The sequence below is a fragment of the Harmonia axyridis genome, chromosome 2, assembly GCF_914767665.1.
Source record: "Harmonia axyridis chromosome 2, icHarAxyr1.1, whole genome shotgun sequence".
Taxonomy (NCBI): domain Eukaryota; kingdom Metazoa; phylum Arthropoda; class Insecta; order Coleoptera; family Coccinellidae; genus Harmonia; species Harmonia axyridis.
The window spans coordinates 24,425,739-24,448,961 of record NC_059502.1 but is presented as its reverse complement, the minus strand read 5'-3'; the positions used below and the strand labels follow the sequence as shown (position 1 = coordinate 24,448,961).

At 34.6% G+C, this 23,223-nt stretch overlaps 2 protein-coding genes across 8 annotated transcripts in view; both read left to right on the top strand.

Annotated features, from left to right (window-relative positions):
- LOC123672099 (ALK tyrosine kinase receptor) overlaps window positions 1-3,040 on the top strand; it is a 33,247-nt gene extending 30,207 nt beyond the window's left edge. For both annotated transcript variants that reach the window (XM_045606087.1, XM_045606086.1), the window contains exon 20: window positions 431-3,040. In XM_045606087.1, coding sequence (XP_045462043.1) covers window positions 431-742 — 312 coding nt within the window. In that variant the 3' untranslated portion in view covers window positions 743-3,040. The remainder of the gene's footprint in view (window positions 1-430) is intronic.
- A 1,405-nt stretch (window positions 3,041-4,445) lies between these two features.
- Window positions 4,446-23,223, top strand: part of LOC123674229 (calpain-A-like) — a 52,523-nt gene continuing 33,745 nt past the window's right edge. For 2 of the 6 annotated variants that reach the window (XM_045609158.1, XM_045609157.1), the window contains exon 1: window positions 15,570-16,197. In XM_045609158.1, the coding sequence (XP_045465114.1) occupies window positions 15,640-16,197 (558 nt within the window). In that variant the 5' untranslated portion in view covers window positions 15,570-15,639. Of the gene's footprint in view, window positions 4,837-11,531; window positions 11,863-15,569; window positions 16,198-23,223 lie in introns of those variants that run through there. The other 4 variants (XM_045609162.1, XM_045609161.1, XM_045609163.1 and 1 more) reach the window with 4 other exon arrangements.

Genomic DNA, 23,223 nt, shown 5'->3' with positions numbered 1-23,223 from the left:
TGGTGACCAGAAACCTTTGTGAATGTTTATAATGATGAATGTGGAGAATTCAAACCATTGAATATCATGAAATGTATTTTTTTCTAGTACCCCTATGTGTTCAATTCTTATCAGATTTTAGCCTGCGCCTATGAAGCCATTGAAGGGCGATAATTATAACCGCACTCCTATTGAGTGAAATGTAATAAATTCCCAAAAGGCAGTTGACTGTTGACCTAGTAGAAATAACATTCAGACTCTACGAACAGTGAGCTAAATGAAGAAATTCACTACTTCAAACTCTGATAACTACAAACCCAACAAAACTTCAACTACACTACATGGTACCTCACTTGTGATGTTTGGCTTACCTACACCAAAAACTGTGACTGAACACTGTAAATACATAATATAAATATGAGCATAATATCACCCCTTTTTGTTTCCATAGCTGGACCTCCTGCTGGCAATCAACAATATACCAAACGCGAAAGTGTCTCCAGTCTCTTTGCCCAGCAGCATACTCAGCAACCACAACAACAACGTCAAGAACGACGCTACTACCCTGAAAGCAGGAATCTCTCTAGATGCTGGCGCACTTATCAAACAGTCTTCGCCCCAGGCAAAGTACGCCAACGTTGCTGCTGGAGCAGCTGTTACAGGAAATGGGGTTGTGGCGAACGGTCCTAATATCACGATAGCCAACAGTACGAACAATACAAAGTCGCCCAGTGTTTTCATTGAGAAAAATGAAAAGAACTAAGCTAGATGTGATAACGTAAATTTTAATTGTTGATTTTCGTTGGTCGAAGAGATATAAGCCGAATTAAGAAGAGGTAGTTGGGAGGGTCAATCTCCTCCCTGGAAATGATACTAGCAATAGTCTTTCGTTTCGATCTGTTCATTTTTTTTTAGTTGGTTACAAATATGACGTTGGCTCTCTTCAAAAATTTTATTATCTCTTCGATACCAAGATGGGCGTTGATTGAAGAGATGAAAATAAGGTTGTATTAAATTCGATTTTATTGTTTTGCTCAAATTGAGTTTTTAAGGTTGTGATCTCTGTGTTACTATGATATTTCACAGTATTGTTTAATTGATGTACCTAGTACTTCACAGTACGATATCAATCATATTATTCTTATATTATTAAGAAAAATATTGTCAGTTGTGGATTATTTGTTAAGTTGGTAGTATTGATATTTAGATCCTTTCAATTCTTCCAGATGTTATGCTCAACTTATTCTTACCAGAATCATCCTGGTAACTGTCTCTGGGAAGTACACAAAAAGATAAAACATATAATGAATAACTTACTTCTGTTTCATTCCTCAAATAAATCATTATTTGTTTTACAGATTTCGGACTTTAGAATAGAATTTAAGGCGTAATTATGATGTTATGGCATTTTATTTTTTAACGAAAAGTGTTTTTTTTAATTTGAGAGGGAATACCTTGACGTTAATTAATTTGAGAATCAATTTTTGTTCTATTATATATTGAATGGACTGTTTTTAAGAAATTTTATATGTATAGTGAGAGTAGGATAGACGCTAAAAGTATAGACAGCAAACATACATTTTATATTTCTGTATTTTATAATTTTCATAACATCACTTACTCATCATTTCATTCATTCTCAGTCTTAATTTTCATACAATTCATTTAAAACATTCGACTCAATGAAAGGTTTCTATTCGATGTTTTTCCAAGTTTTGACGTCATCTGCAAAATGCATCTGATTTATCGATTTCAAATCCTCGAAAAGTTCTTTATTATTTTATAGCAATAATTGTTTTCTTAATATATTTCATATAACAATACTATTTGAGATGATTCGAGTTCAATGAAATTATGGTAAACATCATTATTTGAATAATTGAATTAAATTAATTTTGATAGGAATTTGGACAATTTATGACTCATTGAAATTTTTGAATGGATGATATATTTGTAAATTAAGACAACGATGGCTGTGTACTCGACTCATTTTCAAGTCTTGTTTAGATCTTGAAATGATGAACATATCCAAGGGCTCAGTTCCTTGATAGGATTCAGTCAAAATTGTTACCAGTATAATCAAATTTCCAATCGTAAAAAAGCTGAGCCACATATCAAAATTTGAAAACTATATTGGAAAGAATAAAATCAAGAGTGAACTACAGAAAATCTATTGAAACATTTTAACATTAAAATTTCGAGCACGTTTCAATTTTTGTAAGTATACAAAAATTTTTTTCTCTTCGAGGTACAAGATGGATTTTGGAGGCGATGGTATAACTTGGGACACCTGTTAGTTTGTGCAAAATGTTCTATACTCCAAGATAAGTGTAAAACGACATGCTGTTTGTAAACATTGTTTCATGTTTCAAAATTGGAGGTATCCATATGAAATGATATTCCAAAAAAGTAAATTAGAGATACATGAAAAGTGGATTCGAAAGACATTGAATATACTCGAACTGGAAGAAATTGTCTTATAACTGTCAATTTTGGAACATCAGATAGCTGTCGAATCATCGTTGTAATTTTCATTTGTGACTCATTTCACCTACACAACATACATAAAATCGAAATGAAATGAAAAGCTTTAGTAAATTTAAGAATTGTACATAATATCCATTAATATGTGTTGGGAAGATATACAACCAAGAAATAGTTATTTTGAAACCCTAAGCGTTGAATGTGCAAGTTAGTTTATTTCAAATGTTAAATAACATGAGATGTTTTAATGAAAGTGACTAGTGAAAGATGAAGATCAGTATGTGATAAATTGAAAATTTGAATTTTTTCTTGTGATCAATCGTGAACGTCCATTTAATTCATTTGTTTTTCCTTGAAGTAAGGAGTATTAAGTCAGGTTATAAGGGTAAGTTATCGATAAGACTGGAATTTGATGTGGACGTTTATTTTGTCTTAGTTATTGTTTCAAAAGAATTATTTCTTTCATTGTAAATTTTGACAATAGGATTTGTTTCATGTATTTTGCATTGGAAGTCAAAATATATACAACATACTGTATGTAAGTTATGTTACGTAAAATATATAAGTGTTACTAATATATTAGTATTTTACTTATTCAATATTAAAAAAGCTATCCTATCCTATGGTCGTGGGACTATGTTTCTTCATACTTCGGTTCTTCAAAATCAGCTCTACATTATAAAAATAATTTTCTTTATTGTAACACTCTCGAGTTCTAATTTACACATGCGCAACATATCAGTGTCAAGATATTCAACAGACGGAGTCAAAATCAGTTTCTCAGAAAGATAACTGATGCATTTTGCAGAAAGAGCTTTTGTTATCCGAGACAAAAATTTTTATTCGTCCAAAATTTTTTTTCATCTTAAATCGCCTTGAAAGCAAGAAGGAAAATCGTTATATCAGGTCGATAATCATTATCAATCATAAATAAAATATTTTTCATATATTCTTACGTTACTGAAAGTGATTTCACGTATGAAAAAATTTCATTTTTATAAAGATACAGGGTTCGAAGTTAGAACTATTTAGAGGGGCACTACAGGGATATCGAAAACCGTTAGAGATACAGGGTGGCTTAAAATACAAAAAAGTTGCGTTATTTAGGGATGAGTATGTTGGTGTTAACAGATCCAAAATATCTCCAATGGTTCCCGAGATATCTCAAAAAAACTGAAAATCGAGACTTTCTATTTTTCTGTATAACTCATTTGTTTCTGAAAATAACTTCACGAAATTCGGTTTGTAGTCATAATTCAATATAGAGATTCTAATGCTGTCGTCAGATTCTTCTTGTTATCCATCGTTTCAGAGACGCGATAGTCAATTTTTATTTCTTATGGACGCCATATTGGTTTTTCCTTTGAGGTGATGAAGAGAAAAATTACGAATTCAACAATGTATCACACTCTACAAAAATATTGAGTCTAGATACGCAAATGTGAGGAATTGTTATGTGAAATCACCACTTGACTGTCGCATCTCTGACAATGAAAAACAGACAAAATTTGAACACTCCATTAATATCTCTATATTGGATAATGGCTATAAACCAAATTTCGTGAAGTTACATCCAAAAACAAATGAGTTACACAGAAAGAAAGAGAATCTCAATTTTCAGTTTTTTCAAGATATCTCAAGACAATTGGAGATATTTCGGATCTGTTCACACTAACATTCTCATCCATAAATTAATAACGCAATATTTTTGTAATTCAAGCCACCCTGTCTTTCTAATGGTTTTCGATATCCCTGTAGTGGCCCTCTAAATAGTTCTAACACTGTGTAAGTGTAGTTATAAAAACCGGGTACCCCGCCACTGGATTAATTCTTAATTTGCTTGCTGTCATACGACAAATATTTCACTTTGTTAGATATTTTCTCCAGAAATTTGATATTGATATGATTGTAATGGTATACTTCAAAGAATTAACACCTTTGATTATGGTTTAATAGTGTTAATTCTTATGCTTTCGATTTCAAGTCCAGGTTGTAACACCGAGCCAATGCTAATTGCCGATCTGACCTTGATAGTACAGTTTCGGGAGCAGTGAATATTACTCACCGACTTCTTGTCGTGTACAACAGAAAATACAGAAATAACCTCGTGATCGAGAGGGGCACACTGTATTTCAGTCTTTCAGATCAGTTCAAAGCCTTCCATCTACGCATCTGGCTCAACTTTCCATTCTGAACCGTTTCTATGAAGTTTATTTTCAGTGAATAAAGAAGTTATTAAATCTGTCAAACGTGACAAGTGAAATCTGTGTTGTGTTATTGTGTTCCAAACATTGTTTACTATCATTGTATCATCGGTCAGTTCCTTCCTAGTAAAATTACCAAATTGTAGTTCGTTTACTTACGAATTCATAGGTAATTTGGGACAAGATTTCTTTTATTGATTGTCTTACCTAACCTCATTTCCATAAGGGCTTATTCACTGCATGTTACACTGACCTAGAACTCGCTTAATGAACGGCTTGAATAGTCGACCTTGTCATATTGTTTTTATTGTTTAACATCGCTTCATTTTCATGTGGCTCTGGCTAATAAATTAATTTATACGTATCATTGTGTTTCATTGCTTAAATTCATTCAGCATGAAAAATATAGATTTATTTATTATAATTGATTGGAATTGGTACAATTTTTGATTGATGCAGCTTACTTGCTTGAGTTTTTCTTTCGACAAATATTTGTGGGCTGTGGTTAGGTAGGTACCGGCGTTTCTGAACGTTCGTTAGGTTTGGTTACTTTCCTTTGGGTTTTATTTCGCACGAGTTTTCATGGAGATAATTATTAGCTTTGAACTAATGATCTGTAATAATATTCCATCATCATATCATGTATGCGTCATTCCAGGTGATGACGTCTCTTTGAGTTCACCATATCTTTTTGAATATTACTCATGAGAATTACTGTCAATTTTTTCTATTTCATCGATGCTAGTCTTTCATTGACTTCTTCCAATAAAGTTTTCGTATTTGATACATGGCAAATTTCAGATGTTCATATGTAATGTTTTTTTATGGATCTTCAAAATTCGATTTATGCCAAATCATGGAATTCTTCATTTAAAATTGTCTATTTCGCATCAAATCAATCTTTTTATTTTTGAATCGATCAATCTATCATTTCGCCACAATTTTTTTCTAATTTTGAACCGCAATTGGTCTCATATAATAAGGCTACACACAATGATGACTATTTCATCCTCAAATTCTAATTCAAACGAAAAAAGTGAAATTTTCAGGTTAGGTTTCGGATCTCAAATGCTGCGGTTCCGTTCGTTAATGGGCAAAATCTGACTAGATGATCCGTAAATATTGCCGTTCGATATTCTGTTTTTTTTTGTCTATTGAAAACCTGCATATTTAATCGAGAAGAAAATTTGTATTTGAATGTAGAATGATAATTCAAAACCTCGTGCCAAATTTCATATTGAACGCTTAAAAAGAATCATAGAAAATTCAGGATGAATTTGAAACTATTGGCACCACGTTAGACCCTGTAAATCTTTGAATAAAGAATGGGTAGTATTTTTTTTATAGGTATTCTAAGCTGTCCACTATTATTTACGGAATCATAGTCACTTAGAGGAGAGAAGACTGAAGAATGTTGTCATGGATTTTTGTTGTTACTTCAATTGGGTTGCCTAGGAACCCAGTTGTGTACACTGATTAGATTTTGTTTCGAAATTTTCAAAATAAGCCACCTGTTCTTTGGCTAGACTTACTAGATTTCTGTAAGGTGGCGCTCTTCAGAATTGTTCGAATTCCAGTCTGTCGGCGTTTGAAAATGAAATAATCACTTGAGAAACTGATAACTTTCACAAGAAATTATCATACAATTCAGTTCATATCGAATTTATAATAAATTTATAAGGATTGACGACTATTGGTCTCAGGGCCGGCACGAGTAATTTTGGCACCTGAAGCAAAGAATTTTTCGGCGCCCCTGCCGAAAAAGCATCAACAACAAAATGACCTCCCTCTCATACAAAAGTTTCATTATTGCTTCGAAAACTTATTCGGATTACAAATATGCGTTCTCCTGAAAACATTCGACATTTAACAGTAACTAGTTCCGAATGCAAAATCGTAGGAATTTTTTATATGTTGAATGTATGAACATCGGGTTCAAAATAATTCGGAAGCGAAGGTAGTGTTGTTTTCCATCTTTGTGAAATACATAATGATTTTATTCCTCTTTCAATAAGGGTAATAGGGAATTCTGTTCATATTGCTTAGTTGTTGTTTTTAAGAATCAAAGATGAAATATGAGAAGGCTACCTGCAAACTGGACCGAATTGCCGCCTCTCAAATAGAGATCGTTGAAATGGACGCTTCATTGTTTATTCAAAGTATAGAAGATTGTCACGAGCATATAATATAAAATATTTTCATTCTTTACTTTAAGATCAAGAGAAATGTCAAATATACACGATGTATGCGCCATCTTAAACTCTAGTGATCTCTCAAAATCAAGTAGGCATACCTAAATCTACCTGGTTGAGATTATGCTCGTATATAATAACACTTTAGAGCTCCGTGTTGTTAACATCATCAGAACCATAGAAAATTCAATCAGAAGAACGCAAAAAATAATCTAATGTTGCCTCAACAACAGACCGACTGAGTTGAGATTCTGCAAGTAAATATCAAATAATAATATTCAGATTTATACAAAAATATGATTTTCATCACAAATATAACGAATTCAATAAGAATTTTGGAAAATAAATACCCAATATTGGTATGATTACAGTTCCGTTTGGGTTGAAATTTTTCGTGTCTATAGAATAAGCATTTCAAACTTCGTGGGAAATATCATATCTTAATAGCCCAATAATTCTGATCTGTTTCGATCTAGTTGAGATTTTGCAAGTGAATATAAATAAAAATTCTAAGCTTTATGTAAAATTTTGTGTTGCCATCAGAATCATAAATACAGAAATTCGAGCCTTATATGGAAAAAAATAAAGAAAATGGTACCGACGTAAAGTCAGTTGACGACCGTGAACTCTATCGAAAGAGGCTTAAATAATTGTCAAGGTAGGTTTGAGGTAAGATGCCAAGAAACCCTGGTGTGTGCACTGATTCGATTACGTTTTAGACTTCCTCCTTCTGTGAGGTGGCGCTTTTCAGAATTGTTCGAATTCCCGCTTTCTGTCTGGCTCCGTTTAAAAATGAAATAATGATTTAAGAAACTGCAAACTTTCACAATAAATTACAAGTCAATTTATATCGAATTTATAATGAAATCATTGGAATATAATGTCAGACAGCTATTGGTCTATTCAGAATATAGAAGATTGTCACGAGTATAGAATATAAAATATTATTATTTTATACTCAGAGGTCACGAGAGTCGAGAATCGCGAGAAATATCGAAGATAAACGATGTATGCGCCATCTGAAACTCAAGTCATTTCTCAAAATCAAGTACACATAAATCTGAAAATTCTTCCGTTTTGTCTGAAAGTTTTACATAAGTAGGCACACCAGGATTTTTATGCATCTTAGTTTGAGGTCTTGATGAAGCTCCTAAATCAGCAAACGATGGTTTTAGAGATTCAAAACCCCTAAAAATAATTCTCAAGAACCAGTTACTATGGAAGATGGAAATTCGGTAGTATCGACACGAAAGTTGATTCACAATTTCGTTGATATCCCATCATTAAAGGAATATATTTTCGGAAAAACATAATCAGTAGCTGAATTTTCGATCATAAATAAAATGAGATAATCGAAAACATATCTATGTTGTAACTTTGAAACAGTCATTTTTAAGAAACACCCTGTAACTGGAAAAGGAATCAAGAAATCTATGATTTGCCTTCTTATTATTTCGAAAAAAGAGATCGGTGATCCTTAAAGATTTTTTCTCCAAGTCTTATACTTTTCGAGATGCTTTCAATGAGCATCGTTTTTGTGACACCCTATACATATATCCATGTACAGCAGTGGTCTTCAACGGCATATGATTGAACGAACGTTCAAAAGATCGTGCATCCCAGCAAGCAAGTGTTTTTCTCGTTTTGTTTTAATCCAGTTCTGCTTGAAAACTCTGGTAGCTCCGAATGATATCTCAAAATTCATCAATCCAATTCGTTATTTATATTTGCCAACATTATTTTCAACCTTGGTAGTCAATCAGACTCAGTCGTACGTTGAACAAAACTGAAACTAAACAATTTTATGAGCGACCATCTTCCATTGCTTGTTTATTTTTACCTCAACAGTTCTGGATCATCCTCGAATAGTACAGTGCTAGGAAATGCTTCCAAATGTCCAATTTCTCCTTGACAGATTTAAACATTATCCATCATTCTAGGCAGACAATGAACAATTAGTGTTGGCTTTCAACTTGAATGTAAAAAAAAATAGACGTGCAATTTTCTATCAAAGCTTTCACGTTCAGTGAGATTCAGGAATGTTAATTAAGAAAATTATTGAGGTTTTGCTACGTTTAATATGTGTGCAAATATTTCGATTAATCTAGAGGATGGTATTGTCTCACTATAATTATTATTCATGATGACATCATCGATGCATATCTACACGGTTTATTCAAAGTGATTTATCTTTTTAATTTTGAAAATGGAATTCAATTGAACTTGATTGAGAACAGTTTCAGTAAACACTCTACTTCACTTGTCTAGTTTCTATGAATAATCCCTGGAGAATAAAATAAAAATACTGATACCTACGCAAAGTATTGTACCAATTGTAATCATCCATATTCTCTTGATAATGTACCAGGAATTAACCATTGATCACCCCTTAAAATATTTGTGGGAATCTTATTGAGTCCCGTCCTTTGTTGATGAGTTGGCATAACTATAGTTACTCCATACTCATGCAAACTTTGAGTGTCATCTGTCATTTAGTTTGTCGATCGTGATTCATTTTTTCACTTTATCTAAGTATTATGCTTTTTTTAAATTTATTAAATCTCTATTGAAGAACCCGTCTTGAATTTTGCATTGAAAATGAATGAACTATAAACTACAGTTGAAGCCTGTGCAGGCTTTGCAATTTTATTCTTTTTTCAGCAACGTTACTTCTAGGTCAAAATGCCCAATAGGTTCAATCCGGAAACCTTTGGGTCACGAGAGGGCGCTCTAACCCCTATGCTCTATACTCTTATTTTTGTGCGCTCGTTCTCTAAATAGTCCAATCATCTTAGGGCCGATATTATCCTTTTATAATACCAGCCCTTAGTAGTTCATCCCGGTATTTGAGATACCCAGCTATAAACTTGTATTTTGACATCCTAAAAATTGTCTAAATCTACCCGTACCCACATATGATAGGATTGGCGGTCAAAGGTCACAAAAATTGATTTTTTGTACATGTTTTGCAAATATTTCATTTCCTATGGGTTTTTCGAAATTTGTATTGATTATAAATATGGTGGAGGATTAAATTCCCTACAACCTTTGTCCCAAATCATTGTTTATACATTCAACCGTTTTCGAAATAGAAGGCTCAGAGCTCGCGATCGTTGACTTCGGTTTCTGTTGAATGTTTTTCCTTGTGGTCTTCCTTTTTGTCGTCCTCGGTGATGTAGGCTGGCTTCAACCAGTCTATCGTCACTCTAGTTTTCTTTTAGTTTATCTTAATTCCGAAATGTTTTGGGCCTCTCCTCAAAACTTCGTATGGTCCATCGCAGGGTTTTTGCAGGCCTAAGTTTGGGCCCTCATGCTGCCAATTCCGAATCTGGGTCTTTCTTCCCGGTGGCTAGCGTTGGTGGGTATCTCTAATCTGATTTGTTGCCTCACTACGAGGTCGGCTGTGTCTGCACCATCATCCGTACTTTTAGATAAGAACTCTCCGGGCGATCTTAATAGCGCTAACATAACACGTCAATTTGTTAATTATTGACAAAAACATAATTATTAATGATTTCAATTTGTTAGTAATTATTGCTTTATGTTTAAAATGTTACTTATCCATGTTTATCGGTTAAATAATTCGGTTGTAGTCTTGTAATAATATTTTTATCAAGTGTCAAGACATCTTTAAGCCCTTTTAGTGTACTATTTTCGATGTTATTAAAACTCACATAGCTTTTGTAACTTTCTCATCTTGACGATGTTTCTGAAGAGGCGATGATGATTTATTTGATAAGTTTGTAAAGCAAACAGCAAGGTATTTTGCCTCAGCAGCAGTCAAATCATATTGGAGAAGTATACGACTCTTCACCAAGTCTCCAAAACCATCACTACATTCTTCTGGTTTTTTGATAACGGTGTCTTTAAACTCTAGAGTACCTACTTACATTTTTTATCTTGTGTCAATATTTTTCTTTTTCCTTTATCTTTGCGGCTTCATCAGCAACTTCACCAAAAATAAATAATGTTTCTTGAAATAAAAAACATCACTAACGTATACTCAAGTAAGTAGTGTTTACTTGAAAAAAAGACGGTCAAAGTACCTATTCAATACAATTGAACATCTGCCCCTACTGGTTATAAGTGTTATTGAATAGAAAGATATTCGATTCATGAAAATTTTTTTTAATAGTAGAGTAAAACTGTAGATGATAGAAATGATAAGCATTGATAATTATGCATTTATTAATAATTAAAAACTTTATATAGTGTGTTTTTGACCTGGACTACCGCAACCGTATCTCTACTGTGAGCTCTCCGCCTTCTATCTCAAAAACAATTCAACATATAAAAAAAGTTTCAAACAAAAGTTGTGGGGAATTCGGTCCTCTATACACTATTGATAATGAATACAAATAGTAAAAAGGCCGTAGGATCTTAGGTTTTAATAGTCGCCTACATCCTTCCATATGTGAGTTTTCAGACAACTTTAAGGATTTCAAAATACAAGCTTATACGAGTTTATAGCTGGGTATCTGAAATTTCGAGATTCCTACCTAATTTTGACTAAAATGACTGGAATAAAACAGATAGCTCTATCATGTCTCTAATTTTCGCATTCTGAGCCGGGAATAATCTCAGACGATAAGGTTCTAGTCGCTATCTATTCCATCGAATAACTCAAATTATAATTGGAAGCCAACTCAAAACTGATTATTATCTGTTTCAGATTTCTTTGTGAAGAAATGATCAACTGATATCAGATTTCACTCAAATAATTCAAGACAGCTAAAAATATGGCAGCAATACCAACCATCGAACAATACAACAGCGCCTATCCACATCTCGACTATGAACAACCTCCTTGCCCACAAAATGGTTATGGTTGGAGTGGTAATGGTTATGGTTGGCAGCTCAGTCCAGATCAGTGGAAAACAACTACAGTTTATCCTAGTTTGGACAACGTAGATGCTGGGGACGAAGAAGAAGCAGCAGAAATACCAGTACCTGTTGAAGAACCTGTTATCGTGGAGCAGATTGTTACAAAGCAGGATGCTGTGGTAAGTTGAAATTTGATGTTATTATCTTTGCTAATTCAATATACAAAACAGGGTTTATTATAGTTTTCAGCAAGAACAAATATTCGTGTAAAATTGATATTTTGGTATTTACCAATTCAAATTTGCATCAGCAAAATCTAAACACCGACAAAATAAATATGTAACTATAAATCATCCATATCTTATGAATTTACATTCTGCATAATATTTTGTGGATGGACTTGCTTCTGAATGTCAGTTTTTTAAATTTTCAATTCCTGTTCTGAAGAATAACATTTGATGTTGCTGGAAATTATCAAAATACTTCCGAATAGATGAAATTTTTGGTTGTTTGGTTATGCACTTATTGAATATATGGGTATAATTGAGAAATTTCAATCTTAATATAACTTTAAATTTTTGCTCACTTGGAATAGAATTTCAACGAAACTGTTAGGGTAAGTAGGTACTTGAAATCTATGAAATCCTGATAAATTTAATGAGTGATCAATGAAATAGATGAATTATCTATTTTTGAGCACAATAGGTAGAGATACTACACTTTCTATACATGGGTTGATTTTAATTTCATCTGACACAATATCTAAAAATGAATATAATTCATCTATTTCATCCTTGTATTATCTTTATGTTTATATTATATTGTTTCCTGGAAATTTCGAGGAAATGAATTTCTTAAATTCACACTTCGTTTTACTTCCAACTGCATTTCTTATTTATGAGATGAGTTGGAATCAAACGTCAAACGTTTCTTTGTATATTACACGTTCCAATGCGGCAAAATTTCAGTGGATGACTTATATTTTTTCAAATCCTGAATCTGTATTAAGCAAGAATTTGGTTACAAACGACACCGTTTTCGAAAACACAACATACCTACTTGCCTAACAATAAAAATATAACAGATCGAATGAAAAGGCAACATTCTCAAGAATACTGTATTAAACAAAATATTTCAACACCATCTGAGAAAACAAGTATGATTTGGACTCAGATTCAAGCGTTCGTTTGCGAGCACTTGGTTTTGACATCTTTGGTTGTGAAGATAGTGTCAACGTTGGGCTTGACGTAGAGCGTTTGAACAAATTTTCGTTCCCTGCCACAAGTCTTGCATTTGATGGATCCAACGGCCGAACAAGATGTCACAAGACCTTCTACTTTAACTCCATCGCCTCCTTGTAAATAATTCGCGAACATTTGTGGTGGAGCAGTAGCTGACATCAGTCCACCGTAATTTGGTGTTTGCTGGACTCCTGGGTAGTTGTTATAAGCTCTAGACTGAGGCATTCCGCCAGGTTGGCAGTACATACCTTGGCCATTCATTCCATATTGTGCCGTCATATTGCGGTTGTATTGTGGAGAATTTTGGGCACCGAAATATTGTTGCATATTCTGATCTCCTCGAGGACTACAATATTGGGGGGCAGTTTGAGGTACGCCTGGGAAGGCATTGGCTTGAGGGCAGTATCCACCTTGCATTTGAGGTGGTGCAGTTTGAGGCATTCTTGTCCAATCTTGATTCATAGCATTCATGTTCTGCATTTGATTATAATTTCCAACACCCTGGTTATTTGGAGTTTTGTTGGGTTCTATGTAAGGTGTACCCTTCAAGCAGGCTTCGTTGCATGGTCCATTTTGATTCGGCATGCATTTCTTCGGTCTCAGAGTACATACGAAAGGACATTCTACTGGTTGGTTAGGTCTACATTCATTATCTTTCTTCCATTTGGCGCCTCCCAAAGCACCATCTCCAGCTGCTCCTCCAGCAGCTCCCACACCTTTTCCACCAGGACCACCATTCAACGAATTTCCATCTTCATCTTTACCGCCCCCCTTACCCCCTTTGCCACCCTTTCCTCCTTTACCTGCTTTTCCTTTACCTCCCTTACCTCCTTTGCCTCCTCTAATAGGGCTCCCTCCTTGAGAAAAGGTATCTTCATCTTCATCTCCACTATAACCATCTCCTCCATCACCACCGCCTTTTCCTCCTTTTCTTCCAGATCCTTTTCCTCCTCCCCCGCCGCCGCCGCCGCCACCTCCACCGCCTCCTCTTCTCTTCTTTTTACCACCTTTGCCATGTTTTTTCTTATATGAATTTAGTTCTTCCAAATTGGGCGATTGGTTCTTGAATATGTCACCGAATCTTGATCTCCTTTTTTTTACTACAGGTGGAATAAAAGGTTTACAACAATTGCAATATGGGCAGCAACAAAAAGGTGATCTACAGCTGCATCCAAATGATTGTATGCTATCGAAAGTACTATTACAGCAGTAACTCATTATCTTCTACATATTCTGGGTCAAATTCACTGGAATTTTGTAATGTTGCGATCTTTTTGATGTTTTGAATGTTATGAAAATTTCACTTTGATTGAAGTTTTTTGTCAAATGGCTGGGCACTCTTGAAATGTTTTCAGAAATAGTGCTAATAATTATTACAAGCCGTTGATTGTTGAACTAAGAATTATTCCATTGGGATTTTGAATCAGGAGAAGAAACTTCCTTTTATTCTATCGTCAATTTTATATTCTTTTTTGGTCAGCATATGCCACTAATTTACTCATTCAAAAAAGTGAAAAAATTAAAAATGAAATTTTTTGTAAAGATGAATTGTCTTCAATTAATTTCGTCATAACTATTCCTAAATCTTAACAAACGTTAACAAATACCCTGACAGAACTGAACAAAATGAATTATCTTGATTGAAGGATTTGTATCCAAGACTATTCAGTCTAGATTGAAAGAGCATAACTATCGCACTATTATATGTATATTCTTTTGAGATAGAACAAAACAAAAAATTATCAACTTTAAACAATAAAGCATATTGTGTAGATGTAATCTCAGTTTTAGCAGAGGAAATGTAAACGGGGCCTCATACATGTCAACTTATGATACAAGAGCACGACTTTATAATTAAATCTGAAAAAACAACCAGAAAGGAGAAATAAATGTCAGTTTCCATTATGAAGAAGAATCTGAAACTGGATGGATAGCTTGGAAACCACCATGAAATTCATAAATTAGACAAGTATTCACCAAGTGGTCAATGGTTTCTTTTACATCACACTCACATTGTGGGCTATCAATGCCATTTGAAAAGCATACTAATACAAGGACCATGATCAGTCCTAAGTCGCTTTAAAATACACCAAATTGTCCTAGGAAGATTGGAACCTAGAATTTTCTATGAAGGATCAACGATTAGAGTTTTGGTGAAGACATTAGAAGAACTCCATTCCGAACGCCCAATTTCCTTGTCACTTTCATTAGATTGAAAGAAGATATAAATCATTGAAGATTTGCGTGACTTTAATCTGGCAGATCTAGTATCTGGGAGGTAAGATACAATGGTATAGTTTTACTCTACGCCATCTGAAAGTTATTTTTCTTTTAATCCACTAAATTACTATATGTATTAAACCGGACTTTTTGGATTTTGAATCTAACCTAAAATAATGATCAGACGGACCGTCAGAATTGAACAAAGACATATACGGAAAAATGGCAAAATGATTCACCCAGTGGCCCAGTGCACTAGTATAGCTTAAGCGCCAAGTGCTTAACAACCATCTTGTGACTCAACGGTCCACCAGTTTAGTTTCAACAACTAAAAAATTTTAATGGCTCCATTCAAAATTTTGCATCTCTATGACACAATATTGACAAGTTCGAGAATTTGTTATGACCTGTCAATTTATGTAACATTTTGACATCTTTCATCAATCACTTCATAGGAACGCGAATCCGTTGAGATGGTGTTAGGAGTACTTAAGAATGTTCGAAATTCTTCATCCTCCATCTATCAATAACTGGACAACCCCTCGCGCCAATGTAGACTTGAATTTCCGTAGGAGACGCACAGATATCTATAGCGTAGAATCCCTAAATTACTGTAAAACCGTACGAATCACATCGACACAAACAAACATGGCCAGAAACTCACCGTTGAGAGGAGGCAATGGAAACCATAATGATAAGAAGGATAAGAAGGACCCTCCTCCCAATACTATCAATGTTAACGTGAAGGTCCTGCGAGAAGAGTGTGATTGCGCCGTAAAGAAGAAGAAAAAGGCCAAGCAAGGTGATGAGACTAAAGACTTGGAATGCTACTGTGCCGAAGGACTGCCCAAAGAGCAACAGACTATCAAAGAGGAAGTTGTCGGCAAGAAAACTGTGAATGTCGTTGGGGCAACTGCCGCTACAGCTAGAGGTGTCGGTGCCAAGACTTATACACCCAGGAAAGAGGCTACTTTCGAAAAAATGATAACTTATCAGGTACATGGAAGGGCTATCAGTGATCCAGCTGGTTTTGACTGGACCAAAACCTATTGGGTGAGTTTATTAGATTGGATCAGATTGGACTGTCTTGTTAGTGCGAAAGGTGTATCCAAGGCCATTTGATATAATAAAGTGTGAATAACACAAAATTAATGGGGAAATTTGATATCTTTCCTCAACACTCAGGCTATCTATCCACTGGCGGGTTTGAAGGGGGTCATGTGGTTCTTGGCAACTCTCCCCCCAATAGATCTAAATATTCTAAATCTGGGTATGCTACCAACCAAAGTTCATGTTGAGAGATTCTGAAGTACTGAATGAAAATACTGAAAATGGATTAACCACAAACAAGAAAAAATCGAAAACTATCAAAGTTGTCTCAGTCAGATTGCAATTCCTGCAAGGGTGGTATCAATTCCTCCTTTCACAAGTTGTTTCTGTTATAAATCTTATAGCCAATCTCACCGTCTGTTTGAATTCTGGAGCGGCTTCTTTGATATATCAGATGTGATTTTTGGGTTTTGGAACCCATCCCTTTCTGAAAAACTGCCTATATCTGTCAGTGGATCAATCAATCTTCAATGATGGATTTCATTTCTTGGTAGAAATAAAGCAGAGCTGATTTAGGAGATAAAAACATATATGTATAACTATTCACATTTTCAATGAGTCTTCAAAAATGCTTTTTCTAAGTTGAATTACTCACTTGATCACAACACTTTGTTGGTTGATAAAACAGTAGAGTCTCTTTGTGAGAATGCTGATAACATTAAGATTTGACTTTTCTGCTATACAAACGCTAAGGGGCACTACTCTAAGCAACTCAGCAACATACTGGTGGAAGAGGCATTCTTATTGGTGCCGTAGAAGGAGGTTAACAATTATAACGAAGATAATTTGATAACTCATAGAAGATTTCTTCCAAGTTAGATCTTTCAAGTTAATTCCATGAATAATATTGAATAGATAAAATAGAACAAAGTAATTTCCACTAATTTTTTAATGTTTGTGACAACTTTTTCTATAACACTGTGTGTTCTCCAGATTCAATTTCGACTAATGTTCTAAAGATTCGTGGCAATTTCATTTCATTTTATCTCTAATGAATTTCCCTTAAATAAGGATGGTCTTGAATATATTCGGATCTTCCAATGCATTGTGGATCGTTGATTAACAGGTTACTAGTCTTAGGTCTTAGTCTTTGGTTGAATCTGCTTTAATAAGTGTAAATAAAAAATCAGAATGATTTGTATATTTCACCGTAAAATTTTTTCCATTTGTCTTTGCCCCTCCGCATTGAATTATTGTCAAAAACTAGACCAGGGGGCGAGACTTTGAATCGATATGTCTGGCGTCTGTATTTCCCCACTTTTCAATTGTTATATTCGGTGTCCTGTAGGTCTTATAATAGTTAATGTTTATCAGGACGTAGTTGTAGTTCGGATATGTGTTGTTTCTTATGAAAAATGGGTTATTTGGTGAGGAATTTTCGTTCCAACTATAAGGTGAGATAATTAGTTGCGGTTTTTTCAATTCCAATCCATTTATTCAGTAGATTGTCCTATTTGACCCGTTTGATATAATGTCCTATGGATCAGTTAGATTTTGAGTTATTTGAATATATAGGATGCCTTCGTTCATTGTTTAGCCTGATCAATTTTGGTTATACGTCAAGTTAGATCAAATGTAGGTACTCTATGAATAAATTGATGGTTAGATGATTATATGTAATTGGATCAATTACATATAATTGATCCAATTTTCACAGAAAAATATTAATCTTTGATAGCAATTCACTGTACCTATGCAGGGTGTAACATTATAGCCTAGGGGGAAATGCAAGTCATCAGGCCTTTCAGAAAAGTATCTTGTTCTGTATCCTAAGACTGTTAGTTTCGGGGATACGGATACAGGGTGATTCATAAAAATTGGCCTCAATTTCTGATATCCATAACTTGGATATAATCATTCCAAATTTTTTTGAATTTTGTGGGTTTGTTCACTTCATACAACCCCCCAAAATGATCCATGTAATTTTAATATTTCCAGGGTAGTACTCAGATTATTGAGGTTTTCTTCACGTTATAGAGAAATGTCGTTATTGCCATGAAAAAATACATAATTCATAATGAATTCAATTTTTACTTCGAATGATATACTTTTTTCAAAAGAGTTGCGAACTAAAGAATTCATGGTTCTTGTAACTTTTTTGAAATACGGTACTGTTTTTATTTCTTTCGTGATTATATTTTATTTTATCAGCTGAGATTTTGAATTTATTGCTTTCTGATCGAGTTTTCTTCATTTTAAAACCCTCATCATTTACCGAGTGTTGAAACACGATGCGTAAGATATTGATTAAAAGTATGCATCATCAAACATTGAATTCTTCTGAAACTACGAATTAAAATCGAAACAAAAAGACGTAACTATTTCAGAAAATGTAAAGATTGAGTCTATTAGAACCTATTTATTTCAATTCATGAAATGGTGGCCTTGTGGAATGATCACCAAGCTTATACCGGATTTTTTTCTGTGAATATAAGATATGTGCCATTGAACACATTCATAGGGAGCAGTTGTGACATAGGATAAAAGAAACTTGCGCAGATGTAAGAAACAATCTCGATATGATTAGAAGAGAAATAAATAATCTGCTGTTGAGAGCTAGGAAATATGTAGAAATTAAAGGACTTCATTTCCCAAATTCATTACATATTCCTCTTCTAATACTTTGTTAAAAATGGATTATTTCGTTTGCTACTCTTTTGGAAAAATGTGCTATTAATAGTTAAAATTGAAATGATTGCACTGAATTATTTATTTTGTCATGGTATAACGACATTCCTCTGAAACGTGTTAAAATATATATTTCAAAGTCTGAAGATAAAACTCAATAATCTGAGTACTGACATGGAAATATTAAAATTAAATGAATGGATTCGAAGGGTTGTATGAAATGAACAAACCCACAAAATCCGAACAAAATCGAACTTCTAATTGCCAAGTTATGGATATCAGAATTCAAGCCAATTTTCATGAATCATCCTGTATCTCCGAAACTAACAGTCCTTAGATAAACAAAAAGCTACTTTTTTGAAAGGCCTGGATGACATGCATTCACCACTAAGCTATGGCCAACTACTCATGTTACAATCTGTATATCCTTAAATTGTTACAATACACAGTAATATTCAATAATTGTGAAATGATTTTAAGCATTAATTTTGTCATTATAATACTATATTGTTTTTGTATTCTCATCAATTAACGTACGGTTCAGTGACTCATGATCATATAAATGAGTACGATCAATGTACGTACAACATTTGGATTTGAGTAAATAGTAAATGAGTCAATCTCAATTTGATTTGAATTAGTTGCACCTGATATCTAGCTAATAGTAAACAATTGTTATCTCTAGCCCTTTAATCTCACTAGCCTTGATTTATACGATTTTTCCGGATGAGACATTGATAATTAATTCACCTCTTGAAAACGTTCAGTGTGGTACCTACTCACTTATCACTGCTGAGTGTGTAGGATGATTATCGTCCTTTTAAAAATATCATTTAACTAGAGTTTTTCCTCTAACGATTGTCAAGATTTACACTGAAATAAACAGAATTTCTGAAGTTTTCATTGACTTTATATCCAGCCATATCTGTTCCGAAATTCGAATAGATAGGTACACCAAAACCACAGAGAGGCGTTAATCATTTTATTGTGAACTGGGAATTTTGCCCAAATGTCTGTAGTTTCCAAATATTCAGGAAAATTGATTTCGAACGAGTCCGTCGAAGGTAGTGAAAACAAAATGATGTAGGATCTTTTTCATGTTATGTGCTCGAGATTCTTCAGCAAGAATTTATATCCTCTTCGACTGATTTCATCGGTTTTTCGGGTGAATTGTTTTAAAATTGCGAAGAATGATATCATTTGAAAAACCACGAAATATCGAACTCTTGTAATTTCTCTCGAAAATGAATCCACCTCAAGAAGCACCTTATGGTAGCTGCAGAAGGAGAAAGAAACTGCTGATCACGTGGTCAATGTCTCGCCATTGCCCGAAATTGCACAAAAATACTTTGGATGATAATTATTTGGGAGTAGGATGCTACCTCCTTAAAGTCATCCCAGAGCTAGAGATAATTAAAATTCTGGAACTGAAAGGCGAGCTGTTGAAGGTGTAGTGTTGGAAACAGCTGTGATAGGGTAACAATAGACCTTGAGGTCTTGGTGCAAGGTAAATCCTTAACATCATAATCATTCAGCCTCACTGTTGGACATAGGCCAATATATACAGGGTGGCCATTTGAAAACGAAACAGACGAGATTACAGACGAAATAAAGTTTTTCGATAGAAATGCTCGGACAGGTCGATTTCTGTTTCGAGGGGGACAACTTAAGATGTAGGTTACGGACGCATAGCGCTTCAACCCTTGCTGCTACAACCCCCACCCCCAATTTTTGAATAGGGAAGATGTGGTGAGTGATACTTCAATTTAAAGGTATTTTTATACTGATTTCAGCACAGTAATTGTTTTTTCATTTTATGCATTAGTTCTCGAAATATTCATGCGTTAGTTAGTTAGGAAGGAAGCCACAGTCATGGTTGTTTTGAAGCTCAAAATGTCGATTTTTCACAAAACACTACAAGTGCCATGAAAACACCACTTCATTTTCAAATACTTAGTTAAGAATATTTCGAGAACTAATGCATAAAATGAAAAAACAATTACTGTGCTGAAATCAGTATAAAAATACCTTTCAAATGAGGTATCACTCACCCCATCTTCCCTATTCAAAATTTGGGGGTGAGGGTTGAAGCGCTATGCGTCCGTAACCTACATCTTAAGTTGTCCCCCTCGAAACAGAAATCGACCTGTCCGAGCATTTCTATCGAAAAACTTTATTTCGTCTGTAATCTCGTCTGTTTCGTTTTCAAATGGCCACCCTGTATTTGTGGATTCTTTGCGGCATTCATCCAGATTGTACTGATTCTCCTAATAGCGTCAGACCATCTCTTTGGAGGGCGTACTCTACAGTGATGTGCGTCCTGTCGAGGCCTCCAATCCAGAATAGCGTCCATCGCTAAACCTAGTCACGTGGTCCGCTCAAGTCCACTTTGAAGTTGTTATCCTTAAAATCAGTAACCCCTATCATGTTACGCAGTTGCTTATCAGAAACTGTGTCTCTGAGAGGAATACCCAACATCGTTCTTTCCATGCCTTTGTGCAATGTGTATTTCATTGATTGACTGTTTAGTGAGAGTGAGACTCTGCACTGGTAATAGATATTGACAAAAAACCTTTCTTTAAAAATTGCTTATACCAAAAATCTTTCTTTAAAAATTTCTTATACCAAAAACCATGTGAGTGCAGCTTGGATAGACCAAACGCCCAATGAACATAAGAGTCAAGGAGCACCAAAAACTAGCTGGACTGGGAGAAACAGATAAATCCAGGCTACTCCATTCAGGCTGCTTGGGATGAAAACCATAGGATCAAATGGAATAAAGCTTTCGTCCCAATTGTCGAATTTATAGTATGCTGAATATTTATTATTTTCTGCTAAAATCCAAGGTTTGGCAACTATTGCTCTCCTAATGTCACCCGTTGTTTCACGTCGTTTAGCTCGCTTGAAGTTTGTTTTCTAAATTTGTGATATATTTAGGTATTCATTTCAATATATTTTGAGTTGGAACATAAGTAAGAAGTGCGTTCTTTGTGGAGAAACTCGCTATTTGAGTGTAATATCGTATCATTGATATGTTTTCTTTTCCACGCGCTTCATGTCAAATTTGATAGTTCATGTTGGGGACAAAATTTGCTTGCTGAAAATGACATATGCTCTCTCTATCTGTGTTTCTTACTCTGAGGGCTGAATATTCGCCAACTCAGTGTATTGTTCATTCGGTGCGCGGAACTAATAATCGAAATACAAAACTTCCGTTCCTAGTTCCGGCTATCTAGAATTCTTAGCGCGCCTATGGACGTCGCTAGGACACTGAAAGCGCGCGGCAATTTTCATAATTAGATAACTCGTCGCAATTCCCATGTTCGTGGGGACACCCTCCTGTCGACGCCTCTCCAAATTCGTTAATTTCGTTGAAACCGCATTTCTTTTATCGCAATTGCGATAATATGTCATCCGTTGCCGAACGCGTTTCGTCGAGCACTTAGTCGGCCTTCCTCAGTTCATCTCGGACGCGTCTGAACAAACGAATCTGCCCTTTAATTCTGGATAAGTATCGGGAAGTGAGACCGTTTGTCGATACCTACCTTCTCGTTCAGTGACCTGACATTTGTGCTGTGATAGTTTTCCGTGAAAAAATATTCGGATGGTTGTGCCGCATTCTTATTTGATTTAATTCTCCATTAATTGAAGCAGAAGGACGAACATACTGAGTACGAATAGTTTGTTTTGAAATGATGGGTCAAGAGAAACTTCGAGAGGGATTCATAAATTTCAATATTTTGTCGATTTTCCTGAAGAACCATTAGGTTTCGACCTTAAGAATTTGTTTCGGATACATTCAAAAGTAAAATAGTAAATATCCATCCATTTATTCAATTGTGCCTTTATTTATTTCGATCTTCTCGAGTAGAGAAATTGAAATCGCTCATTTTTACATAAAACCATCATCATTTCATCCTTCTGCGCTGAAACCCCAACCCTTTATATTTGAAAATGGGTCGTGCGATATATCGTTGAAAAAAATCTTTTTTTCCTAAATATGACAGTTACGTAATATTTAATTTGGAAATAAAAAAACCCGCAATTTATCTAGTGCAAAAAAAGATTACCAATTTCATTTGCAACAAATTAATTCCAGTCAACTATAGGGGTCAAAAGTGGATGGTTACTGATATATAGGCGTCTAAAGCGATTTTTCAGAAAATCTGAGTTGTTTCGGAAAATAATTAATTGTGTAAAACTTAAACAAATAAGGGTGGACTTTAGAGAAGGATAATGGTAGCCAAAACTTCAGTTAACTTTGCGTACAAATTGAGTTCGTTTATTATTGTTTCATCAGCTTTCTGAAAAGGTATACAGGGGTGTCCCGAAATAAGGTGC